The 22,091-nt window shown below is 45.1% G+C and overlaps 1 protein-coding gene across 4 annotated transcripts in view; it reads right to left on the bottom strand.

The window, feature by feature from the left end:
* Positions 1–297: 297 nt before the first annotated feature.
* Positions 298–22,091, bottom strand: part of LOC119436697 (inhibitor of nuclear factor kappa-B kinase subunit alpha-like) — a 135,003-nt gene continuing 113,209 nt past the window's right edge. For all 4 annotated transcript variants that reach the window (XM_049659705.1, XM_049659707.1, XM_049659712.1 and 1 more), the window contains 3 exons: positions 8,910–9,057; positions 5,854–6,005; positions 298–1,771 (listed from right to left, as the gene is read on the bottom strand). In XM_049659705.1, the coding sequence (XP_049515662.1) occupies positions 1,702–1,771; positions 5,854–6,005; positions 8,910–9,057 (370 nt within the window). In that variant the 3' untranslated portion in view covers positions 298–1,701. The remainder of the gene's footprint in view (positions 1,772–5,853; positions 6,006–8,909; positions 9,058–22,091) is intronic.

Consider the following 22,091-nt stretch of genomic DNA (forward strand, 5'->3'; position numbering starts at 1 on the left):
TTAAACAGCTTCGCTGCTAAACTTTCTTGTAAATTAAAAACAGAAGACAAGTAGCAACAAAACAACTCGCACTGAAATTCTGGTACAGAAGTGTTTTAGCACTCTAACTCCACTGGAATGCGATTGCTGTGGCCAAGGATCCAACCTGCAACCTTGCACACAACAGTAGGGCGCAACAGTTCCTGAGCCACTGTGGCAGACAAGTGCGAAGTTTTACCATGTGTGGCATTGTGAGATTCTACTCCAGTAGTATGCTAGTTGTAAACATGCATTAACGGCAAGAGTGAGCACATCACATGGATAGGTCAGTCCAAATGAACACAAGTTGGCCAGCACGTTTTATTGGTGCAAAACATAACAACAATGCACTGCACAGAGAACTGGAACAGCAACAACAGCAGAGTGTATACAAAGAAGGCAAGTTGTGAAGGCATTTTTTATGCAAGTATTCGGCCATTAACATTACTGTACAGGTTCCAAAAGAAAATGTATATGTATTAAAAAAAAACACACACAAAAAGAGAACAATGCATCTGTAGAACAAGTAATAATGACAACTATGCACGAAATGAGGTACTTCCACAATTCGAAAAAAATCTGAACAGATGGCAAAAGTCAAAATGAAAAGGTTTGTAAATGAGGTGAACACTTTCAACTAGTAGACTATCCACATACATTCTTCTGACTGCATATGTTTGGAACTTGTTATTTAACTAAACTAAAATACTGTTCTCCATGAAATGATGTCCAGTTCACATAACACATGTAGCATCCATTGTGTTGCAAAATATGCCTAAAAGTGGGTACAATATTTATACTCCTTCTTGCTCATAAGAAAAGCTTCTAACCTGGCTTCTTTAATTGGAACTAAACTCCCTGCCTTTTGTGCACACTCAAACATTAAAGATACGCATAGCAACAATAAGATTTATTGCATAGCAGGCAAAGCAGCCTTCAGGCATCCAAGTTGAATGTATGAGCCTTGTCTACTGACGCATAATGCCAATCAAGCATGGACCACCTAAGGGGCCATACATATGTATATGACACCCATCTATTTTTATAATGCCAGAAAACTGGTCGTGACCCTCGAGTGCAGTGTAAACGAACTACAACAGAGTATAAACAGATGATGCAAGTGCGAAGTAAAAATGAAAGACTGCCTCGATTAGACAGGCATTCACAAAAGAGAGTCTGCCCCCCCCCCCCCTCCCCACCCATAAATTCGTACTAAAATACACCCTCAAAATCAGCCGAGTTTCTTGTACTCATCAAGCCATTTCATGAACTATACACTTCGATATCAGGCAGTGATATTGCAGCTAGGAAGATGCTACGGACAAGCGGCATAACACACAGTGCCCATATGTATTGTGCGTACAGCACTTACTCATCATTACAAAATCAAGCTCATCTAGGATTAACATCAGACTATCTGAGAATGGTAAGGAAATAACAAGCTATTTTTTTTTCTTAACTATACTCTGCATGGTGGGAATTGAGATAACTGAGATGGCAGCTTCTCTTTAAATAGTGTAAGCCGGCCTCAGGTCCAGAGAACTGCTATGCTCATTAGTGCAACAAGAAGTCTGGCAGATCATGGCACTTTGGATAATAGTACTTTCAAAGGGAAGCCACGCTGAACAAAGACGAGGCAGATGGAATGCTAAGCACAGATGACCAGATGAGGGCTTTTTTAGTTTATTTAGTGGTCATGCTCTTCAACAGCTCACTGCACTCTTTCTCCAGCTTGGCAATGTTTGCATCAACCCTGCAGCGAAAAGACAATTACAAAATGCATTTTCCACCATGCTAGTCATAAGCATTTAGCATGAAAAGTACATTTAAAGTTAAAGCATGATTTAACATTAAGGGGGGACCTGCTTCTTGGAGCCAAAAATATAAAAAAAAAATCGATTTTGAATTTATTATTTTTGTAATCTTCATATTATGACGCACCTACTGAAAGAAGGGGGGGGGGGGGGAAACTAGCTTGAAATGACATGTCGTTGCCGAAAATGCTCAGTTTTGCCCATGAAAGCACTGAAAATGACCCATTCTGCCGCTCACCATTCTAGAATCGCCTATCATAGCCACACCATATTCGTCTCGTTCGAAAGAGCACCTTTTCTGGCTTGCTTTTCAGCAAAAACCGCTTACTTTTCTGCAAAATTTTACGCACCCAGGAGAATAAAAAGCTTTTCTCGCATGGTGATTAGTTTTTCCCACTTTTCTAAAATAACCGATTTTGGCCATCAGCAATTTTCACTCTCCTAATCATGCAACTTTAATATTTTTAAAAATCTGATATCTAGGCTTCCAAAAAGTGCAGTAAGCCTATAATGTATGTTACTGCGCCCTGAAACATTTTGGAATTTTTAGGAATTTAAAAAAAGAAAAAGAATTCATGTATCAAGTAACAAATTCAAAATTTCGTAAGGTTGGATAGAATAGAGACAGAAACCTGAAACAATGCTCATTGCACTCCTTGAGTATTCAGGAATATATTCATGCAACTTTTAGCTTGCTTACTGTAAAACATTTCTTGCCAGTCATCTTAAAAATTTGGAACAGAAAGAATTGTATACTATATTTTATTAAAGCACATTAAATTACCTATTGCCTGTAAATTTCATTAGTCTAGTAGCAATAGCAATAGAAGTTTGGCTGGAGGCCCAGGTCCCCCCTTAAATGTACTTTTCATCATGCTCAACTGAAATAGTTCAAGCTCAAGGAAGGACCAGAAAAAGAAGCACGTGAAAATCTGACAGTCAGCCTAAGAATAGAGTGATATCGACTAATACAGATAATGTCACATGTGGCAAGCTTGTCAAACAAAAGTTACACTTAAACAACTGCCATGATAACATAGCTCATTGGTCTCATTAATGATGCTCATAAATTGCACATTGTACATGCAAAGACAATTAGCTATCCGCAGCCTTGTACTACTACCACAATGACAAGCCTGCAACACAAATGTCTACAATTGAACTAAGCAAAGTTGCACCATTTAGAGAAATGTACACTACATAATGGAGTGTGTGCTAGTAACATTCGCTTTCAAATGCTCAATTTAATCCAACATGCCATTGCCTGTATAAAGAGGAAGCCGCCATAAAAACTTAATGGCAATGCAGTAAACTCCCTGCCAGATAATCCAAGATGATCTTGGAAATCAATTTAACCTTTAAAAGGAAGTTCACTAAATTGTTTATCAGACAATTCGGCATAACATAGCTTCAAATGTAGTCTGCTGTACTGAAAACTTACAACTGGAGTTATATGAGAGATAGCCAGGCAGCCCCAGAAATCCCTTTAAATTCATATCAGCAGTGGTCTATAGGGACTCAAAGAACTGTGTATGGTCGGTGGCACGATGAGCAAACACTCATGATATCAGGTGATATCAGGTGTTTATGGGAAGTTCACTGTTCACATTGAAGTGCTGCAATAGAGTAAAAATAAAAAAAGTACAAAGAAGGCGGAAATAAAACAAAAGAAAACAAATCTGAAGCTTTTCTGTTCCGTTGGCAGACCCACATAATTGTGACTCCACAGCTAGTACGGCCACCTGTTTCAGCCACCGAAAGTGACTAACTGACAAACTTGCAGCTTACAATGCAATCCCCAATACTTTATTCCAGCACACCGAGACTTTATTCATTGTTTGGCACGTCTGCAATAGCACCCGCCCTCCCTCTTCATTCCCAGCACTGCATCTCAAGAATGTAGCAGTTACTGTAATAGTCAAACTCGGATGTAGGAATGCAATTTTCAGTTGCACTCTACATTTGTGCTTGCAGCCACTCGCAAGTATAGAACCTGAGAGGCTCTCCCCTGACCATGAAAGTGTAGTCTTCATTCCTCTCTGAAGCACAACAAGACAGTTGAGAAAACCACTGACTGGAAGCATAAGCGCACTATTGCTCAATACTTAAGTGGCAGAGAATGTGTGCATAGCTGACCATGCACCATGGTAAAAAGTACAGTAGGGCTGTGTTGCATCTTTCACGAAATCTCCTGTGACAACTGGAGTGGCACCCCAGTTCATTCACCAACCCAACATACTATATTATCTTCAATACTTCTTTTTGGGCGAGTTGGTACATCTTGAAACTTTGGGTAACAGCGCAAACAGACGACCACAAGAAGGGAGACACGTACACACAAGCGCTGACTAACAACTGGTTTTATTGGCAAGGATAGCACACCTTATATATGCCAGAGTGAAGCAAGGGAAAGGGGAAAAACATAACAAGGGTAAACTCGTGCCAACAACGCAAGCGCAATGCAGCCAGCACTTGTGTGTACGTGTCTCCCTTCTTGTGGTTGTCTGTTTGCGCTGTTACCCAAAGTTTCAATACTATATTATCTCGCAACTGAAGTCACCATTGGGGTCAGGCGCGTGCGTGATGACCAGTCAAGCTTGAATTATCTGGCGACGGTTATTTCATGATGGAAATAAATTTTTGGCCCATAGAAAAATATGGGCGCTGGCGAAGACCTCTGGTTGGGACTGAATTATTTGAAAAATTGAATTAACCGGCATTGATTTAACGAAAGTCTGTGGAGATGGGTTTGCACAAGGCTTACCCTACGAGCGACGGTCAGGAAAGGGCACGACGCTCCTCCACTCCGCAACGCACAAAGGCGCTACGGCAGGGTTCGTTGACTCTCCGACACGGCGCAGAGAAGGCTCCGGAGTCAGATCGCCAACAAACACGGGTTTATTCACCCAAGGTACAGCTCAGTGCTACAGTCACGGCGCTTACGGGCCAAGGCTCGCCGCAAGACCGATCGAGTATGCGCGCCCGCTGCGCTAGGGCTAACCGGGTAGCGGTCCGACAAGCGCGATAACGAGGAGTCGCGAGAACAAAGGTCTCATGTAACCACCTCGTTGCGAGCCTGTGTGCCTCTGCCGCGGTGAGGAAGCGCTCAGCGGACGAGAGCTCGGGTGGAGAGGGTGCCCGGGGGCCGCCGCGCGGGAGGCCAATCAGGGCGCGTCCCGGTGACGTGTTCTCGCGGGGCAAGTCCAATCCCGGGGGGGGGGGGGGAGAAGCACGGTTTGCGCGGGAAAGTAAGTCAGGCGCGCTCGCCATGTCCGCCATGTTGCCGTTACGGCGGCGGTTCCCGGGGATCGAGCTAAGCGCCACGCGCGAGCTGGGGGACGAGGCGCGGGAAGGCACCTCGATCCCCACAAGTCTAACCAAACATGGAAACACCAAACCACACAAACAAGCACTGTGAAGGACAGTTGCGATTTTTTTCACAATATGATTGCAGCTCAAGTTTTAGATAACAGCAATAAGCACGAGTGCTCCCCTAGCAGGCAAATGCGCCGTTTGTTGTGGCACTGAGCTCTTCTTCATATCGCTGAGCTGCTGTGCATGGTGTTTGGAATCCATGTCTTATCTGCCTCATACTGCATACTTCCAGGTGCTTAAGTTGCCTGCTAAAAAACTTATTTAGATGCTGTTAATTTAAAGGGCAACGTGATTACCATCCTTACAGTTTGTCATAATTAATTACATGTACTTTACATTTGTAACATATTTAGCTCAAGTAAAATTTTGCAACAGTTGGCCTTCAACAATGTGAAATGGTAAGCTTGAGTGAGAAGAATCAGGGGAAATGAGGGGCTCTATATTTAGTAACAACCATGACGCCTTCATTGCCTGTTTGCTTCATATGGATATACTAGTATTGACACACCAGTATACTCTAGTAGCAACACATCAAAAACAAACTGTTCCTTTATTTCTGCCATCCGAACAAAGAGGACCTAGCTGGAGAAAATTTTCACTACTTTTATACCGTTTAGTAGTAAAGAAAAATGCCAAGATGACTTACAATTCGAACACAGTCTCAGCTTCACTGCACTGTGCTCTGCTCTCCTTTAACTGTTCATCCATCTGCTGACATAAATAATTCCAGGAAGTACAGTCACCAGCAGAAGGCGGGATTTGGTCTTGAGCTGAAGGCACAACCGGCTGTACACGTGTCTGAAAATCAATGGCATGCAATTTCAGAATGCACTGCACAAAAGGTAAGAGGGCGTCTTTTTGAAAATGCCATTGAGGCACTTTTAAAATTCTTTCGATTTTTCCAGCTTCTTGTGCAACATGAATTAATTAGAAACAATTTAATTAGTTGGATGTTCCACTAAAACACTTGCATGCATTCAAACAAACAAACAAACAAACAAACAAACAAACAAACAAACAAACAAACAAACAAACAAACAAACAAACCTTTGTTTGTTTGTTTGAATGCATGCAAGTGTTTTAGTGGAACATCCAACTAATTAAATTCTGCAAACATCATTGCAAATTCTGGAAACATCAACAAGATTTGGCTTTTCTCTGGCAAGTCAAGGCTATTTCCTCCAGCAGCCATGAGGAGAGAGCTGTGTTTGTCTATGCCTCTATGCCTTTCTGTCACGCACACAGATGTGCACATACTAAATACAAGGGCTGATCCCTATGTTCCCATCTCTGGTTTAAGATATGGCAATGTTTGTTCATATTTCAGCATAGTCCAATTCATAAAGACAGATGCCAATTTCCAGTGATACTCTTGTGTTTCAACATTTTGCTGAAAGAAGTTTATCCAACCTCTTCAAGCTATGCATCTGTGGCCTCTATGACTGTTTATGACTGTAGAAATGACTATGACTCTATGACTGTAGAAATGACAATATGTATACGGCGCATCAATATGAAAAGGGAACACAGAATTTCTGTTTAAAGCCAGTAATATTCCTTTTTCCTGCGCTGAAATAAGAAAGTTCCATGAGGGGATTCTTCAATATGAGAGCTATATAGCAAATAGTAGTGAGTGGGGTTCAGACTTGCATGTTTAAAGAAATCCCTGCTCGAACACAGATTAAGTGTTCCCTTTCATGTTGGTGCAGTGTGTACAGAGGTATAATTTTGTGTGCTAGATTTTGCTTAATATTACAGTAAATAATAAAACAAAATGTAGTTGAGCATTGATTTAAGTACAACTAGAAAACTTTTTTTTTCCTTGGCCATATATAAATTAATTAGGGTACCGAACCCTGGCAAAGTGGTACACTTCTACTTTCTACTTATAGGATGTGGCCTACAACACACACCCAAAATTGAAATTTCCTTTAATGTATCTGTAAGTGCGGCTGCTCAACCACTAGAAAGTGCCATGAGCCGGCTGTTGAATAGAATGAGTGCCAGATGCACTGATCTATACTGCACCTTGCGAACTCTGTACAGTGCAGTGAAAACTATGGGCTGCGTCAGCACACCGAAAAAGAGAACCAGGAGAAGGGCTCCCCCTGACGGCCCTCAGTTCGACACCAATTGAACTGCTAACAAAATTGCTGCTCAGTTTACGTTGAAGTGATACAGAGCATGAAGGTCACTTTGCTCGCTGTTGCTACTGCGCTTCCTCATGCCAGCATTTTCACAGCGAGTGTCCGCGGTCATAGAGTGTGATGTGTTCATGTTTGCCTGTGCACGCTGACACCATGCTTGTTAATTTATAGTTGGCAAATGTTTGCAAGCTTATAGGGCTGATAAAATTATTACTTTGACTTCGTGTAGCTGTGTACGCATTTGCTATCGCAATTCATGGTTCGCCTTTCGGGCAAAACTGAGACTTTTTTAGAGGTGGCCGCAGAAAAAAATTCACTCAAAATTTTAGCACGCATAATGAACGCACCCCCCAACTTTGCGTATACATGTATTTTTCAGAAAGTGTGTTCATTATGCAAGTAAATACGGTATGTGTGGACGTCGTAATCCTTATACACCTTTAACACTAATACAAGTTTAATGCTGTGGAACTTCTAAGTGAGCATTGGCCTAAAAGTGCTTGCAACACATATAATAAATTCTAACTAATATGTTTGCTATTGTCTCACTAGATTTTTAAGGAATGTGAGGGAATTAATCTCGAACTACATTACTGAAGGAGTGGCAGACTGTTTCATGCAATCTGAAATTGCAAGCAACACGGGCTACGAGAGAGAGACTGTTAGTGCACGGGCTCCAGATTATATTTGGCGATCAGGGGTTCAGTAACATGAACCTAAATCTACTTACAAAATGAGTTATGCACACAATTATTATTTAGGAAAGGGCAGAAAAGCAACAACCTGTAGTAAAAAGAAAAAAGCTAAAGCTTGTATCCAGCATTATGTGTGGCACAGTAAAGGAGTGCAGTCAGGCGGTGAAAACACTTTCTGGTTTGCTGTTGTAATGTAATTTTGAGTTTTCACTTTCCTTTGCAGTGACCCTTGTGTGTATCTTAACATGGCTAGGGCCAATTCCACAAGTGAGTACTAGGAGAATGGCCTTTTGGCCCTACTTAAGCTTACGATGTGTGATATGCACTCTTCCCTCTGGGCTTGAGTTATTCCATGTTGTGCGTGCAGAGTGTTAAGGAACAGGCCTTTGCCTTCCCTCTTCTATAGTGCCAAAGGTACATTGTGTGCAGTGATTTACAGCGCCACAAACAAGCCATCAAAAAGTCACCAGAAAAGGGGACGATTCCTCAGCTGCTTTACCACACACACTGCATTGAGGCAATTGTTTATGACAGCCATCGAAAGGCTTGCAAGCCAGGGGGTCCAAATGTATTCACAAGCTTGTATGTATCCACAGAAGAAAGTTAAGAAAAAAGCATGCTCACTTTTCCTTGATAATATGAGCAAACATGATATATCTAAATACTTCCAAATATATACAAAATGAGTCAATTTGTTTACAGCTGTTCATAGATAAGCATGAAAGCATGTAATTGATGTAGTGACATCATCTTCTAGAAACAAATTTTTAAGAAACAAAGCAAGCTTCTGACAACACCAGTAAAACTTCTCACAAACACCTTAAGAAAATGAAGCTTTGCAGATGTAATTGTGTGCTTACAGTTTCTGATTGAAGCAGGTTCCAGATAGACTGCTGGCGCTTCCGCTGCTCAACAAATAGGGCTTGGTTAATAGATACTATACTGTCAGACAACTTGCAGACACAACGCTGCAAGTTACCAAGCTCGTGAAAGACTCCTAGCATGTTTCTGCAAAATAAGAATAAACAAAACACTTACAGATGTGCTTGGCAAGGTGATCTAGGTAAGTCAGTTACATAGCTACACTATGTTATGCATGTAAGCATTACAAACAAGCAGGAAAAGTGGGCAGGCACAACAGGAGAAGCAAATAATTAAGGTGTCACAAGTCCACAGGCACCTAAAGACATTGTCTAGGCAGGTTCCACCGTGATTGCAGTTAAACTGCTTTTAGAGTAAAATGACTTGTCTTCCGCTGCGTGAAGAGCACAGAACCTCACCTGAACCTGTGCTGCCCAACAACCTTTACATTCAACTCAACTTGTTTCTGACAGGATTTTACATGTACTTTGGAAAAGAAGGTAACAGAAACGATGTGTTAACAACTTTCAGAGCCCTTAAATGAAGAAGAATACACTAAAAACAAATTTGATATTCCGTTAATTGATACTTAATAGTACTAGATGCACACTGTAGAAGAGGTAGAAGACGGAGGTTTATTAAACAAATACACCATTAATGTTTTTTTCCCCTGGAAAACAAAATTGGGTCTCTTTATTTTTAAGAGTACCCCTGCAGAGACAGCTAATATGAATTGACTTATGCGTATGGGTTACATGAAAAGGTGGACATCACTTGCATGACAAATCAATAACTTGCAATTAGCTAACTGACAACCCTAAACTATTTAACATAAAAAAAACTATTTTATAGTCTTAGTTGCAGAAATTTGTATATTTACTTTATTTGGCACATGTTGCATGTAAAAGTGAAACCAGCCAGTGCTCTAGGCTCATACATTCACTAGGAATGCTGAGACTAGCAAAATTTCTGAGACATCTGTCCTCCAAAATTGCACAATATACACTGGTGTTAAAGCACCATTAATGAATCACCCTATTCCATTATTTCGCATCGTCTACAAATTATAAACACTGGGGTGCCTAGAAGTCTGCCTTTGTAAAGCACTTCCAATTTTAACAATACTACTTGCATTCACATCATCAGTCAGGCCAAGAGTTAAATATGTTCCATCAGTCTGGAAGCTACATCCAATAGTATATTGGACAGCAAAGGCCCTTGAATCAGCATGGAGCTGTGCAGCCAGATCAATTCATTCTTACTTATATAAAGTCAGTGTCTTATCTCAAAAAGCAGGATCCAGGCCCTGTCAACTTCCGTCTTTCAACAGTAACACTGATGCTAACCCTGTTTAACAAATTCTTTAATGGTTCTTTTGATTGCACAAGATACATTGCACCCAGGGTTCATACTGTTATGCAAGAAGAGGCACGGGAATGACTACCATATTTTCCGGTCTATAAGTTGCACCTTTATATAAGTCGCACCCCCCTCAAAAAGGCAGTTTTTTTTAAAGAAAACGAATATAAGTCACACCGGTGTATAAGAGGCACCTGTTCATTCGATAAGCGATTAAAAAAATTACAGTGACGTTTCACTTCGTGAATGCAGGTCACGCGCAAGTGTATGGGTGCCATTCCTATATAATTGCTATGTGGACACTCCAGGCGCATTTCTGCCGTCGTGGTCGCCACGATGTTCCGTGTGTAAAGTCCAAGGGCGTTAACATCGTCGCCGTGCGCCGTATGCTGTATATGCGAGTGAAAGAGTGAGACAATGAGCCGAATCGCCCACAAGGGAGGAATAATGGCATTAGGACGGGAACAAACAGCGCTAGGACGGGACGAAGTGAGTAGACAGACAAGGCGCTGAACTAACAACCACTGGTTTATTGCTGGGAAAGCAATGTATACAAAGCGCAGGTTCAGCGCAGAAGGCCAGAAAAACATGGTTTCTGCGCCAGGAAGGGAATAAAATCATCACATCACGCGCGTCGTCATAGCAATAAACCAGTGGTTGTTAGTTCAGCGCCTTGTCTGTCTACTCACTTCGTCCCGTCCTAGCGCTGTTTGTTCCTGTCCTAATGATGTACCAACCAGCCCAGACCAGCACACACCTTCAATAATGGCAGCGTGGGAGGGAGGGAAGGTGGCTTGTGCTCTCGTAGAAACTGTGTAGTTTGCGCAGTGCCGCATGCTGCATCTTGAAAGCGATCTGCAGATGCGATGACAAAGGAGTCGGTTGACTCGCGGTTTGCCTGTCGCGGACTGACTCGCGGATTGCATTGCTGCTCCGTCCTTTTCGCACGGCAACTCGATCACAATAAGAAACCGGTACCTCTGTAGCACACACACAACCGTAGCATATGTCAGAGAAGGTCAACCCAGCGTGCTTTGCGTGGTGGCCATAGCATCCAATCGGATCTTGACAGCACTTTTTCAGAAAAAAACATACAGTGTAGACCACTTATAACGTAACCGCTTATAGTGCAGGACCGGATATAACACGGTCTTTTCAGACTCCCGTTAATTTTCCATAGCACTCTATGTATACCCGTGTCACTTATATTGCAGTTGCGGGACACGAAATACCGGTTACAGTGCGGCTGCCTGGAAGTTCGGCAGTCAACCTAGACGGCAAACGCTCCCCTCAAGCCACAAATACCGTATTTACTCGAATCTAATGCGCACTTTTTTTCCGATAGAACAGGCCCAAAAATTGCGTGCGCATTAGAATTGAGTACAACCCTAAATCTGCATCACCATATAGCCGTTGGCATTTTAAAATGGCTGCCTCGCACGCGCGTCGAGCCTAGCTACTCTCGAGCCTAGCTACCGTAGCTTCCTCCATGTACTTACACGTGCTTAGGCAATAGTCTACCGTCTGTCATCAAGTTCTCTGCGTCTACTCTATCAGCACGAAGTACCGAGTTCATCATGATGCCGCATTTAAATGGAAAGTGATCATGTGTGCGAGGACGGACGGAAATCTAACCGCTTCACGGGCGTTCGAAAATCCGAAACTTGCGTTCGGGACTGGCGCAAACAGAAGGAGAGGATTTTCGCCAGCAAAGCAATGCGGAACGGTTTCAGTGGACCGAAGCAGGACGTAATCTGCGACGATCCACTTCGGCGATACGACCACCTTGGCCCTATCTTGAAAGGAATCTGCGACAGGGAAAGTCCGCCGTGCGCCGTGTTTTCGCCGCTTATAGGTTGCGTTGAAGCGAGAGGCATGATAGCACAAAGGTCAATTTGCTCGCCACGCTTCCGCACTTGAGCGTTTTGACAATTCATTTCCGCGGTCAACGAGCGAGATGTGTTCATGTGTGCGCGTGTGACACCGTGCTTGTTAATTGATTTACTAAGCAAATACGGAACCTAGAGCACGGTGACAGCGACGGCAGAAATGCGCCTGGAGTGTCCATTATCGCAATAAAATAGTTGTTTTGGTTATAGTGCGGAACCACTTATAGTGCGGATATTCGCGACTCCGGCGACTTACGTTATAAGCGGTCTACACTGTATATAAGCCACGCCATTCTATAAGACGCACCGACGAAAAAAAAAAGTGACTTATACACGGGAAAATACGGTATATACAGGTACATTTGCAAGCACATAAGTCTGTAGCACTGCCCAGAATGAACAGCCTGCGCAAGGATTTAACGACGTCGTCCTCATTGCCTTTTCAATCATGATAGGCCTCTTGGTCAATGAAATAACTGTTCCGTAGCATTACTCCCGGCGGCAGAAGCAACGTCCCCGAGCTCTAAAGGGAGTCGTTGAAAGCACAGTAGATCTTGAGCCTTGCAACATAAACGAAGTCACTAGATGGACGGAGAGATGACGAGGTGGAACTGACGGGACAGTTTCATAGGTAACAGGTGTCACCTGGCACAGCACACGGTATGGTCCCATGTACCAGGAAAGAAGCTCTTCGGAGAGGCATACACAGTGAGAAGGGGACCAGAGGAGCACAAACGCAACAGGAGAGAAAGTTGCGTCGTGGTGCGAAGCATCACAGCAACATTGCTGGTTGCTTTGCGATGCCATAAGCCGAGCTCGGACAAGCTGATGGGTGTGGTCAGCCGAGTGATGGCATGACGTGCATACTCACTAGTGGAGATGGCAGATGGTGGGAGCATAGTGTCCAGAGGTAATGTCGCTTCTCGTGCGATCAATAGGTAGAAAGATTAAAATACAGCTGTATTATGACGAGATGAGTTATACTAAAAGTTATGTAGGGAAGAGCAAGATCCTAATCATAGTAGTCCGGCGATAGATACATAGCGAGCATGTCTGTGAGAGCACTGTTCAAGCATTCTGTGAGCCCGTTGGTCTAGGGATGGTCAGTTTGCATTGAGAACAGGAACGCAGGATGTCGGCGATGACTTGAGAGAGAAAGTTACGGCCACGGTCAATGAGCAATTGTTTTGGGGCGCCGTTACGCAATATAAAGTGACGTAACAAAAACTCCGCACCATCAGTTGCACAAGTTGGCAGAGCTCGGGTAACTGCGTAGTGTGCAGCATAATCAGTAGCCACGGCTATCCATATGAAATGGGCCAAGGTGGTCTACTCAAACGTGAAAGAAGGGTTCTGTGGGTATGGCGATTGACTGAAGGTGACCAGCAGGTAGTAGCAGGGGTGTTTTGCGATGTTGGCATGATTCAAGTGGCCACGTAACGGTGGACTGAGCGTACAAGGCCTCGTTAAAAGATATGACGCCGAACACCGCTCATAGGTTCGAGATACGCCAAGGTGTCCGGCAGTGGGCACATCGTGAAGTTTGGTGAGGACACTCTGTCGTAAGGGTCTAGGCACGACAATAAGGAGGTCAGGTCCGTCAGGCTGAAAATTGCGACAGTATAGGACAACCTCCTGAAGCAGAAATTTACAGACGGATGCATCCTCAGGCGATGATTCCAGGCGATTGATGATTTCTCGCAAGAAACGCCCACAGTTTTGTTTTTCACTGATGTGAATCAGGTCCAACACGGAAAAAATAGAGTGGTTGGTGTACTCATCAGCGTTGTCAGGGTTGTAGACCGGATACCGGGACAAGCAATCTGCATCATGGTGCAAGCAGCCGGAATTGCAGATGACCAAATATGAAATTTGTTGCAAGCGCAGGGCCCAGTGCCCAAGCCGTCTAGAAGGCTCTTTGAACGAGGACAGCCAGCTGTGGTGGCCGGTAACTACAGAAACTACAGAGAAAAGTCGTCCGTTTAAGTAGGTACAAATTTTGCAACCGCCCCAAATGACGACCAAACATTCGCGCTCTGTAACGAAATAATTGTGCTCAGCGCAGTGGCGTAGGCAGAAATGTATTTCGGGGGGAGGGGGTGTTCCCTGCCAACTACTACCACTCCCTCCTCGCCCTTCAACACTCTCTCGCTCTTTCTATATATATATATACAGGGTGTTTCAGCGAACACTCAAAATTTATTTAAGGTTGCCTGTGGTAGATAGCCCAATTCTAGTTCATGAGCTGGTCTACTCGAATAGGCGGACATTACTTGCACAATAAATTGAAATGCATAATCGACTAATTAACAGAAATTCACTAATTAAGTTTTTAGCTAATTATCTGATGGCCCATATTGCAATTTACAATACAAATTGTAGCCATGGAATTCGCAAGGCGGATCCACTTAGAATTAATTCTCATGATGACACCAGTTTCGAGATATTAATTTCCGAACTTTGCGGAGAAATGCATTGGCGCTCCAGTTAGGTTCTTAACACAATGTCGCTTTATGGATTGAAGCACAAAATTAACTGGAACGACAATGCATTTCTCCGCAAAGTTCGGGAATTTATATCTCGAAACTGGTGTCATCATGAGAATTAATTCTAAGTGGATCCGCCTTGTGAACTCCACGGCTACAATTTGTAAATTGCAATATGGTCCATCAGGTAATTAGTTTAAAACTTAATTAGTGAATTTCTGTTAATTATTCGATTATGCATTTCAATTTCTTGTGCAAGTAATGTCCGCCTCTTCGAGTAGACCAGCTCATGAACTAGAATTGTGCTATCTGCCACAGGCAACCTTTAAGAATTTTTGAAAGTGTTGGCTGAAACACCCTGTATATGGAATTTGTACACCACGCAAAGACAAACAAGGTAGCACTCCCCATACCAGAATGCTTTAAAATTAAGGATGCATGTTTTTACATTGCCGAAACACTTCGCATAATTTCTGACAAAGTTCTTTTATTGCTAAGGCATGCAGCCACTTTGCATCAAATCATGCTATCTTCCTTATGCCATTTTTAAAAATGATGATATTAAAACAAATCTATAACATTTCGTTTACAAACTGATTCATTTATAAATGTACGTTGATGACCTAGTTGGTACATGACTTGAAAAAATGAACAGTGCTAAAAACAGGGCCAAACAAAAACAAGACAGTGCACTGTAGTGTGTCTTCTTGTTAGCAGCCCAGACTTGTTGCAGCCCAGGTAACAGTGGAGAAAAGCATTGTTTTCAGTATGGAAGAGGGTGGGGGCATTAATTTTATTTTGCAAGTCGCCTATTACTCAATTGTGGTTTCAGTGTTGTGGGCATGCTATGTTACTCTAGATTAAAAAAAATTCACCGATGATTGTGATACTCCCTAATGTGAAATTTGAGCACTGCCATCGTCAGTGCGGCCAGCAAAATTCTTTTTCTCTTCCAACAAGCACAAATGCAGTCGCTTTTTCTCCAATCAGACGTGAGCTGACGCGGATGCACCTTTTGCCTATTTGTTCTTGGTGCGTAGGCGAAGTCGTTTTGTCCATGTGCATGGGAGAGAGAATAGCTCCCAGGACACTTCGGACCACCACTTGACCTCTTCTTGCTTTCACATTCAAGCTGCCCCTTTCATCGATGTCGCTCTTTCTGCACCCGCCTCCTGAAACCTTCTGTTCCATGGGAAAAGGGGATAGGAGGCAGCCAGCATAGGCGATGACACAGTCATGGCCACGTTGGCGTTGGGCTAGTACTGCACCGACTCAATGGCCACTTGCATCGGTGCGGACCTTGGTAGGCGCAGCCGGGTGAAAGTGGGCAAGAATTGGAGGAGTCGTGAGCAGGTTGACGAGGTGCGAGAATGTGGAAGCCTCTTGCGAGTCCCATGAAAAAGTAGCGGTGCTCAATCAGTGCTCACTGAGTAGGCGGTGCTCAATCGTCGCTGGCGAATCACGAGAGCGCAAGTGAACGTTCGGAAAGCAAGATGCTTGTGCCACCTCGCCCCAGTAGCTTGGCCCAAGGGATGGCTGCTGATGTTGAAAATGTTGAGGTAGAAAAGAAGAATGTGGTGGAGATCTTCCGTCTGCTAAGGTGTTAAGTCAGATGTGATCAGATGTTAAGTAAGATGCGCTTTCAGGGCAAGCCGATGAACTGCTGATGCGCCGATGAACTGGGGGAAGCGGCAACCATGAAAACATCCACTTCATGTTCATCGAAGGCGCAAAGCAGGGCGAGTGAGATGCCTCGTGGCAGCACTTACAGTGTCAAGGTGAAATTAACAACAGGAAGGCAAATGCAGTTCGCCACTATAGAGACTGGTATGAAGTACTGTGATACTGTGAGTGAGGAAGATGTCAGTGACGGGTGTCAAAACATAGTCACCATCAGGAACTGGCAGTGGTGACACAAAATCGATGTAAGATAACATCTTTGGTGGCAAGTGAGCGCACCTGGTGGAACAGAGGCGGCTCAGAGGCAGGTCAGCAGGGTTCAGAAGGGGAAGATCAAGACTGAGAGTGCTGACCAAATGGTCGATAAGGGCGGAGTGCGTGGCAAGGACGATGAATAGAAACTGTGTGGCGATCAGTGATGCAAACATGAGCAGTGCACATTCCAACGACAGTAGCTGTTCTGCCATCGGTGACACGGACAACCTGAGTCGTTGCAGGTGTCAAAATTTTCTTCATCTTTTGGCAAAAATGAGCACTCATGATGGAAAGGTGTGCCCCAGTGTCCATGAGTGCAGTGACTTGTACACCATCGATCTGTACACAATCTAGGAGGTTCTGTTTGGTAGGAATCAATAAAGGATTTACGGTTGGTTGAAGCAATGCAGCGCCACCTCTAGGAGCTGCATTGGTTAGTTTTCTGTGTGGCAGAGTCGTAGAAAGGTTGGGGAAGATGGTGGATGGGGCTGGGGGGGGGAGTCAGACTGGCGGCGTTGGGGTGAAGGGGAGCGGGGTTATCGGGGCTCAGTGACATGTTCTTGAAGGGTAACGTGGTCGGGGCTGGGCTCATATGAACAATAGCGGCTAGGTGCCATTCAAGTAACCGGGAGAAGTTGTCTGTGATGTAAACTCCAGTGCCTTCAGCAGTGGCGGGAGATGTGAAAGACGCGGTGACAATAAAGACATATAGGCTTGTCGTTGGGAGTTCACTATGTGAATGGTTGTGGGTCGAGGTAGAGTTGCAAAATGTGGCTGGGCATCGGAGCAAGGAGCCGAGAAAACAGTAGATACCCATGTTGGCAATCTCCTGTCGAACGACAGCTTGGACAAGGTGTATCGGAACCAAAGGTAGACCGAAGGACTTAGCTTCCAGGGTAGTTGGAGTGGCCACCTCGAGTTCACGCTGAACAATACAAGTAATGTTATCACAGGTGCTGGCTGGGCGAAAAATATCATCATACGATATCGCTGCAGTATTCGGCAGGCGCTGGAACTGATTTGCGATGTATTAGCTTTTGGCTTGTTCCAGGCAGCGACATTCTTTAATGATGGCGTCAACAGGTGAAATGTTGGTAACCACAAGCAAATTTAGCGCATCACTGGCAATACCTTTAAGGACGCCGGCAACTTCGTCCACCTTGGCCATGTTTTCGTTGGCTTTGTGGCAGAGAGCTAAGTTGTCAACCAAAGGGGTTCCAAAATAAGCCATAGATCTTCTGCTTAAAGCTGTCCCAGCTTGTGAGCTCATGTTCATGGGTTTGAAACCATACTCGAGGTGTTCCGCTGAGGTGAAAGATAACGTTCGCGAGCATGATAGTAGGGTCCCACCTGTTGTTAGTGTTGATGCGTTTGTAGAAGTTCAACCAGTCATCGACGTCGGTACCATCGAGGCCTGAGAAGACGGCAGGATCTTTGGGGATGGAAAGCGTGACGAAAGTCGTTGTGGTAGGTAGGGTGGCTGATGTGGTCAAGGTCGATTCACCGGAGGCCATGGTGAAAACCTCACGTGAGTGTCCGTTGCAGAGCTTCGTGGCGAGGGCAGGGACTGCAAACCTCCATCAAATGCAGCGTAGACCGCTTATAACGTAAGTCGCCGGAGTCGTGAATATCTGCACTATAAGCGGTACCGCACTATAACCAAAACAATGATTTTCAAGCCCTGCACGTATATGCAAAACATGTAGGCCGCTGTTACGATTGACGTGTGACACCTCTGCGGATACTGCTACAATTGACGTGTGGCACCCCGTGAAACAGGATTATCGAAAGACCATGCTGTTACGATTGACGTGTGACGCCCCGTGCAGGGGGATTATCGGAGAACCATGCCTAAACCAATGGAGGATGAATCCCTAATTTGCTATGGTTGTCTCGAGTGGTCCTCAATCTGGCGGGCGAGTCGCAGTGATTTATGGCCCCCTTTGTGTGTGTGCGCCCAGTAGGCAAGGGGTTCTGCCTTCCCCGAGCTGTGTACCACCGGGGCCTTGTGTCGCATTTTTTACCAGACCCTTTGCATACGTGCGCCCAGAGAATGACAGAAGCCTCAAGTCACCGCTGGCGGAGGCAAGCCCAAGAAACGTCACCTAGGAGAGAAGGAGCAGCTGCCGAAACTCCGACTGGACTCAGTACCTGTCATGTGACGTTGACGTGAGCAAAATCCCGCCTACACTGCTTGGACAGCTTGGACAAGGTGTATCGGAACCAAAGGTAGACCGAAGGACTTAGCTTCCAGGGTAGTTGGAGTGGCCACCTCGAGTTCACGCTGAACAATACAAGTAATGTTATCACAGGTGCTGGCTGGGCGAAAAATATCATCATACGATATCGCTGCAGTATTCGGCAGGCGCTGGAACTGATTTGCGATGTATTAGCTTTTGGCTTGTTCCAGGCAGCGACATTCTTTAATGATGGCGTCAACAGGTGAAATGTTGGTAACCACAAGCAAATTTAGCGCATCACTGGCAATACCTTTAAGGACGCCGGCAACTTCGTCCACCTTGGCCATGTTTTCGTTGGCTTTGTGGCAGAGAGCTAAGTTGTCAACCAAAGGGGTTCCAAAATAAGCCATAGATCTTCTGCTTAAAGCTGTCCCAGCTTGTGAGCTCATGTTCATGGGTTTGAAACCATACTCGAGGTGTTCCGCTGAGGTGAAAGATAACGTTCGCGAGCATGATAGTAGGGTCCCACCTGTTTTTAGTGTTGATGCGTTTGTAGAAGTTCAACCAGTCATCGACGTCGGTACCATCGAGGCCTGAGAAGACGGCAGGATCTTTGGGGATGGAAAGCGTGACGAAAGTCGTTGTGGTAGGTAGGGTGGCTGATGTGGTCAAGGTCGATTCACCGGAGGCCATGGTGAAAACCTCACGTGAGTGTCCGTTGCAGAGCTTCGTGGCGAGGGCAGGGACTGCAAACCTCCATCAAATGCAGCGTAGACCGCTTATAACGTAAGTCGCCGGAGTCGTGAATATCTGCACTATAAGCGGTACCGCACTATAACCAAAACAATGATTTTCAAGCCCTGCACGTATATGCAAAACATGTAGGCCGCTGTTACGATTGACGTGTGACACCTCTGCGGATACTGCTACAATTGACGTGTGGCACCCCGTGAAACAGGATTATCGAAAGACCATGCTGTTACGATTGACGTGTGACGCCCCGTGCAGGGGGATTATCGGAGAACCATGCCTAAACCAATGGAGGATGAATCCCTGATTTGCTATGGTTGTCTCGAGTGGTCCTCAATCTGGCGGGCGAGTCGCAGTGATTTATGGCCCCCTTTGTGTGTGTGCGCCCAGTAGGCAAGGGGTTCTGCCTTCCCCGAGCTGTGTACCACCGGGGCCTTGTGTCGCATTTTTTACCAGACCCTTTGCATACGTGCGCCCAGAGAATGACAGAAGCCTCAAGTCACCGCTGGCGGAGGCAAGCCCAAGAAACGTCACCTAGGAGAGAAGGAGCAGCTGCCGAAACTCCGACTGGACTCAGTACCTGTCATGTGACGTTGACGTGAGCAAAATCCCGCCTACAATGTTAGCGGGCCTATTTAAGCAGCCCCGCCATGTATTTTTTCATTCATTCTCTTCTTTTTCTAACCTTCATCAACCATGAAATAAACTGTGCAAGTTTCGCACTAGAAATCGTCTCGTCCCTGCCTGGTCGCCATAGTCTACCGGACGTCTGCAGTCAGCCGACAACGCCACGCTACCCAGTAATAACGCCGGTCGAGCTTGAAGAAACAGGCGTCGCAACATTGGTTGGCAGCTAATGGGATCAACCACGCTTCATCCTGGAAAGAACGTCTCTGGATAGCAACTTCGGGACTATCGTCGCAGGATTCATGATTGCAGCTGGTGAGTGCACGGCCTTTCTTCACTAAGATATCACCAGGCTTTTTGTAAATTTGGGGGAAGTATACAAAAGCAGTGATAGTAGTAACCGTTGACGAGTGTTTTTAGAGTACGTCACGGTCGTGTAGAAGTGAAGAAATAGAAGCACTAAGGACAGCCATGAACCTGAAGGCGTAAAAGAAGCCGGAATTGCTAGAGTTGGCCAGTGAGCTGCACATAGAAATTTCAGAGCGACAGAAAAAGCCAGAGATAACTGAGGCAGTCGGGGCAGACGACGAGGAACTAGAAGAATGCTTAATTAGCATTAAGAAAAAAGAAGAAGACCGAATAGCATGTGAGGCCAAAGAGGCATGCATAGCATGTGAGGCCAGAGAGGAACGCAAAAGACGTGATGCGCTCGAGATGAAGTGCATTGAGCTTCAGATTTTGAAGGCTCAGGATACCGGAGAAGCAACTCCCATCTCGAAAGAACGAGAGAAAGAGAAAAAAATGAAGGACTTGATGCAGTCATACCGAGTCGGGGAGGATGTGGGCCTCTTCTTGGTGAACTTTGAGCGTACATGTGAGAAGGCTGGATTTCTGAGACACGTGGCTGCAGCGTCTGCTGCCGTTGCTGCCGTGTGAGGTTGCAGACGTGATAGTCTTCTGATTCTTCTTTTTCCATGCGAGCTATGACAAAGTAAAGTCTAGTCTTCTGAAAAAGTACAGGTTATCGATGGAAGCATTCCGAACAAAGTTCAGGGAGGCCGAAAAGGCCAGAAACGAGTCCTATGTCGATTTCGCATACTCGTTGATGGCCAACATGAAGGAGTGGCTAAAAGGATCCAGAGCTATTGGTGACCACGACAAAGTGGTAGAGTGTTTTGGGCTGGAACAATTCTTCCGACGACTGCCTGAAAACATAAGGTATTGGGTGCAGGATAGGCCAGGCGTAGAGACAGTCGCAAGGGTGGCAGAGCTTGCTGAGGAATACGTATCGCGCCGGGGCCCCGAAAGCAAAGAGACGCTCAGGAAGGAGAATAGATCCAAATCCGACAAGCAGGAGCGTTGGTCAAGGTCGAGACCGTATAAAGGAAAGGAGAAAGCAGAGCAAGTGACCAGTAATGACTAGAAGAACAAAGAGGGAACTCAGGGCTGCGCAACAAAAGAAGGCTTTCAAAGCTAGAAAGGCAGTTGTGTGCTTTAACTGCCAAAAGACAGGACATACTGCCCTCGGTTGCAGAAATACAAAAGTTGTCTTTTTGTCAGTGACCAATACCGATGACAATATGAGATTGTTAGAACCGTACATTCGGGATCTCGTAGTGAATGACAAGCCTTGTCGCGTACTCAGGGACTCAGCCGCCACGATGGATGTCGTTCATCCCTCATACGTAGAACGAAGTCAGTTTACAGGAGAATGCGCTTGGATAAGGCAAGCAGCAGAGGCTAACAGTCTTTGTCTACCAGTAGCCAGAGTTCGCGTTGAGGGTCCTTTCGGAACACTTGACACCGAAGCCGCCGTGCCGTGTCAGCGCACCTTCCACTGCAATATCCATATTTGTTTTCAAACAAATCTGACGAGTTGTTGCGGAGCAGGGGAGTCGTTTTCGGCGAAGGAATAGTGCAAGCTCTAAGCAGATCAAAGGCACGATAACTCGCGG

Source organism: Dermacentor silvarum, chromosome 1, assembly GCF_013339745.2.
Source record: "Dermacentor silvarum isolate Dsil-2018 chromosome 1, BIME_Dsil_1.4, whole genome shotgun sequence".
NCBI classification, from domain to species: domain Eukaryota; kingdom Metazoa; phylum Arthropoda; class Arachnida; order Ixodida; family Ixodidae; genus Dermacentor; species Dermacentor silvarum.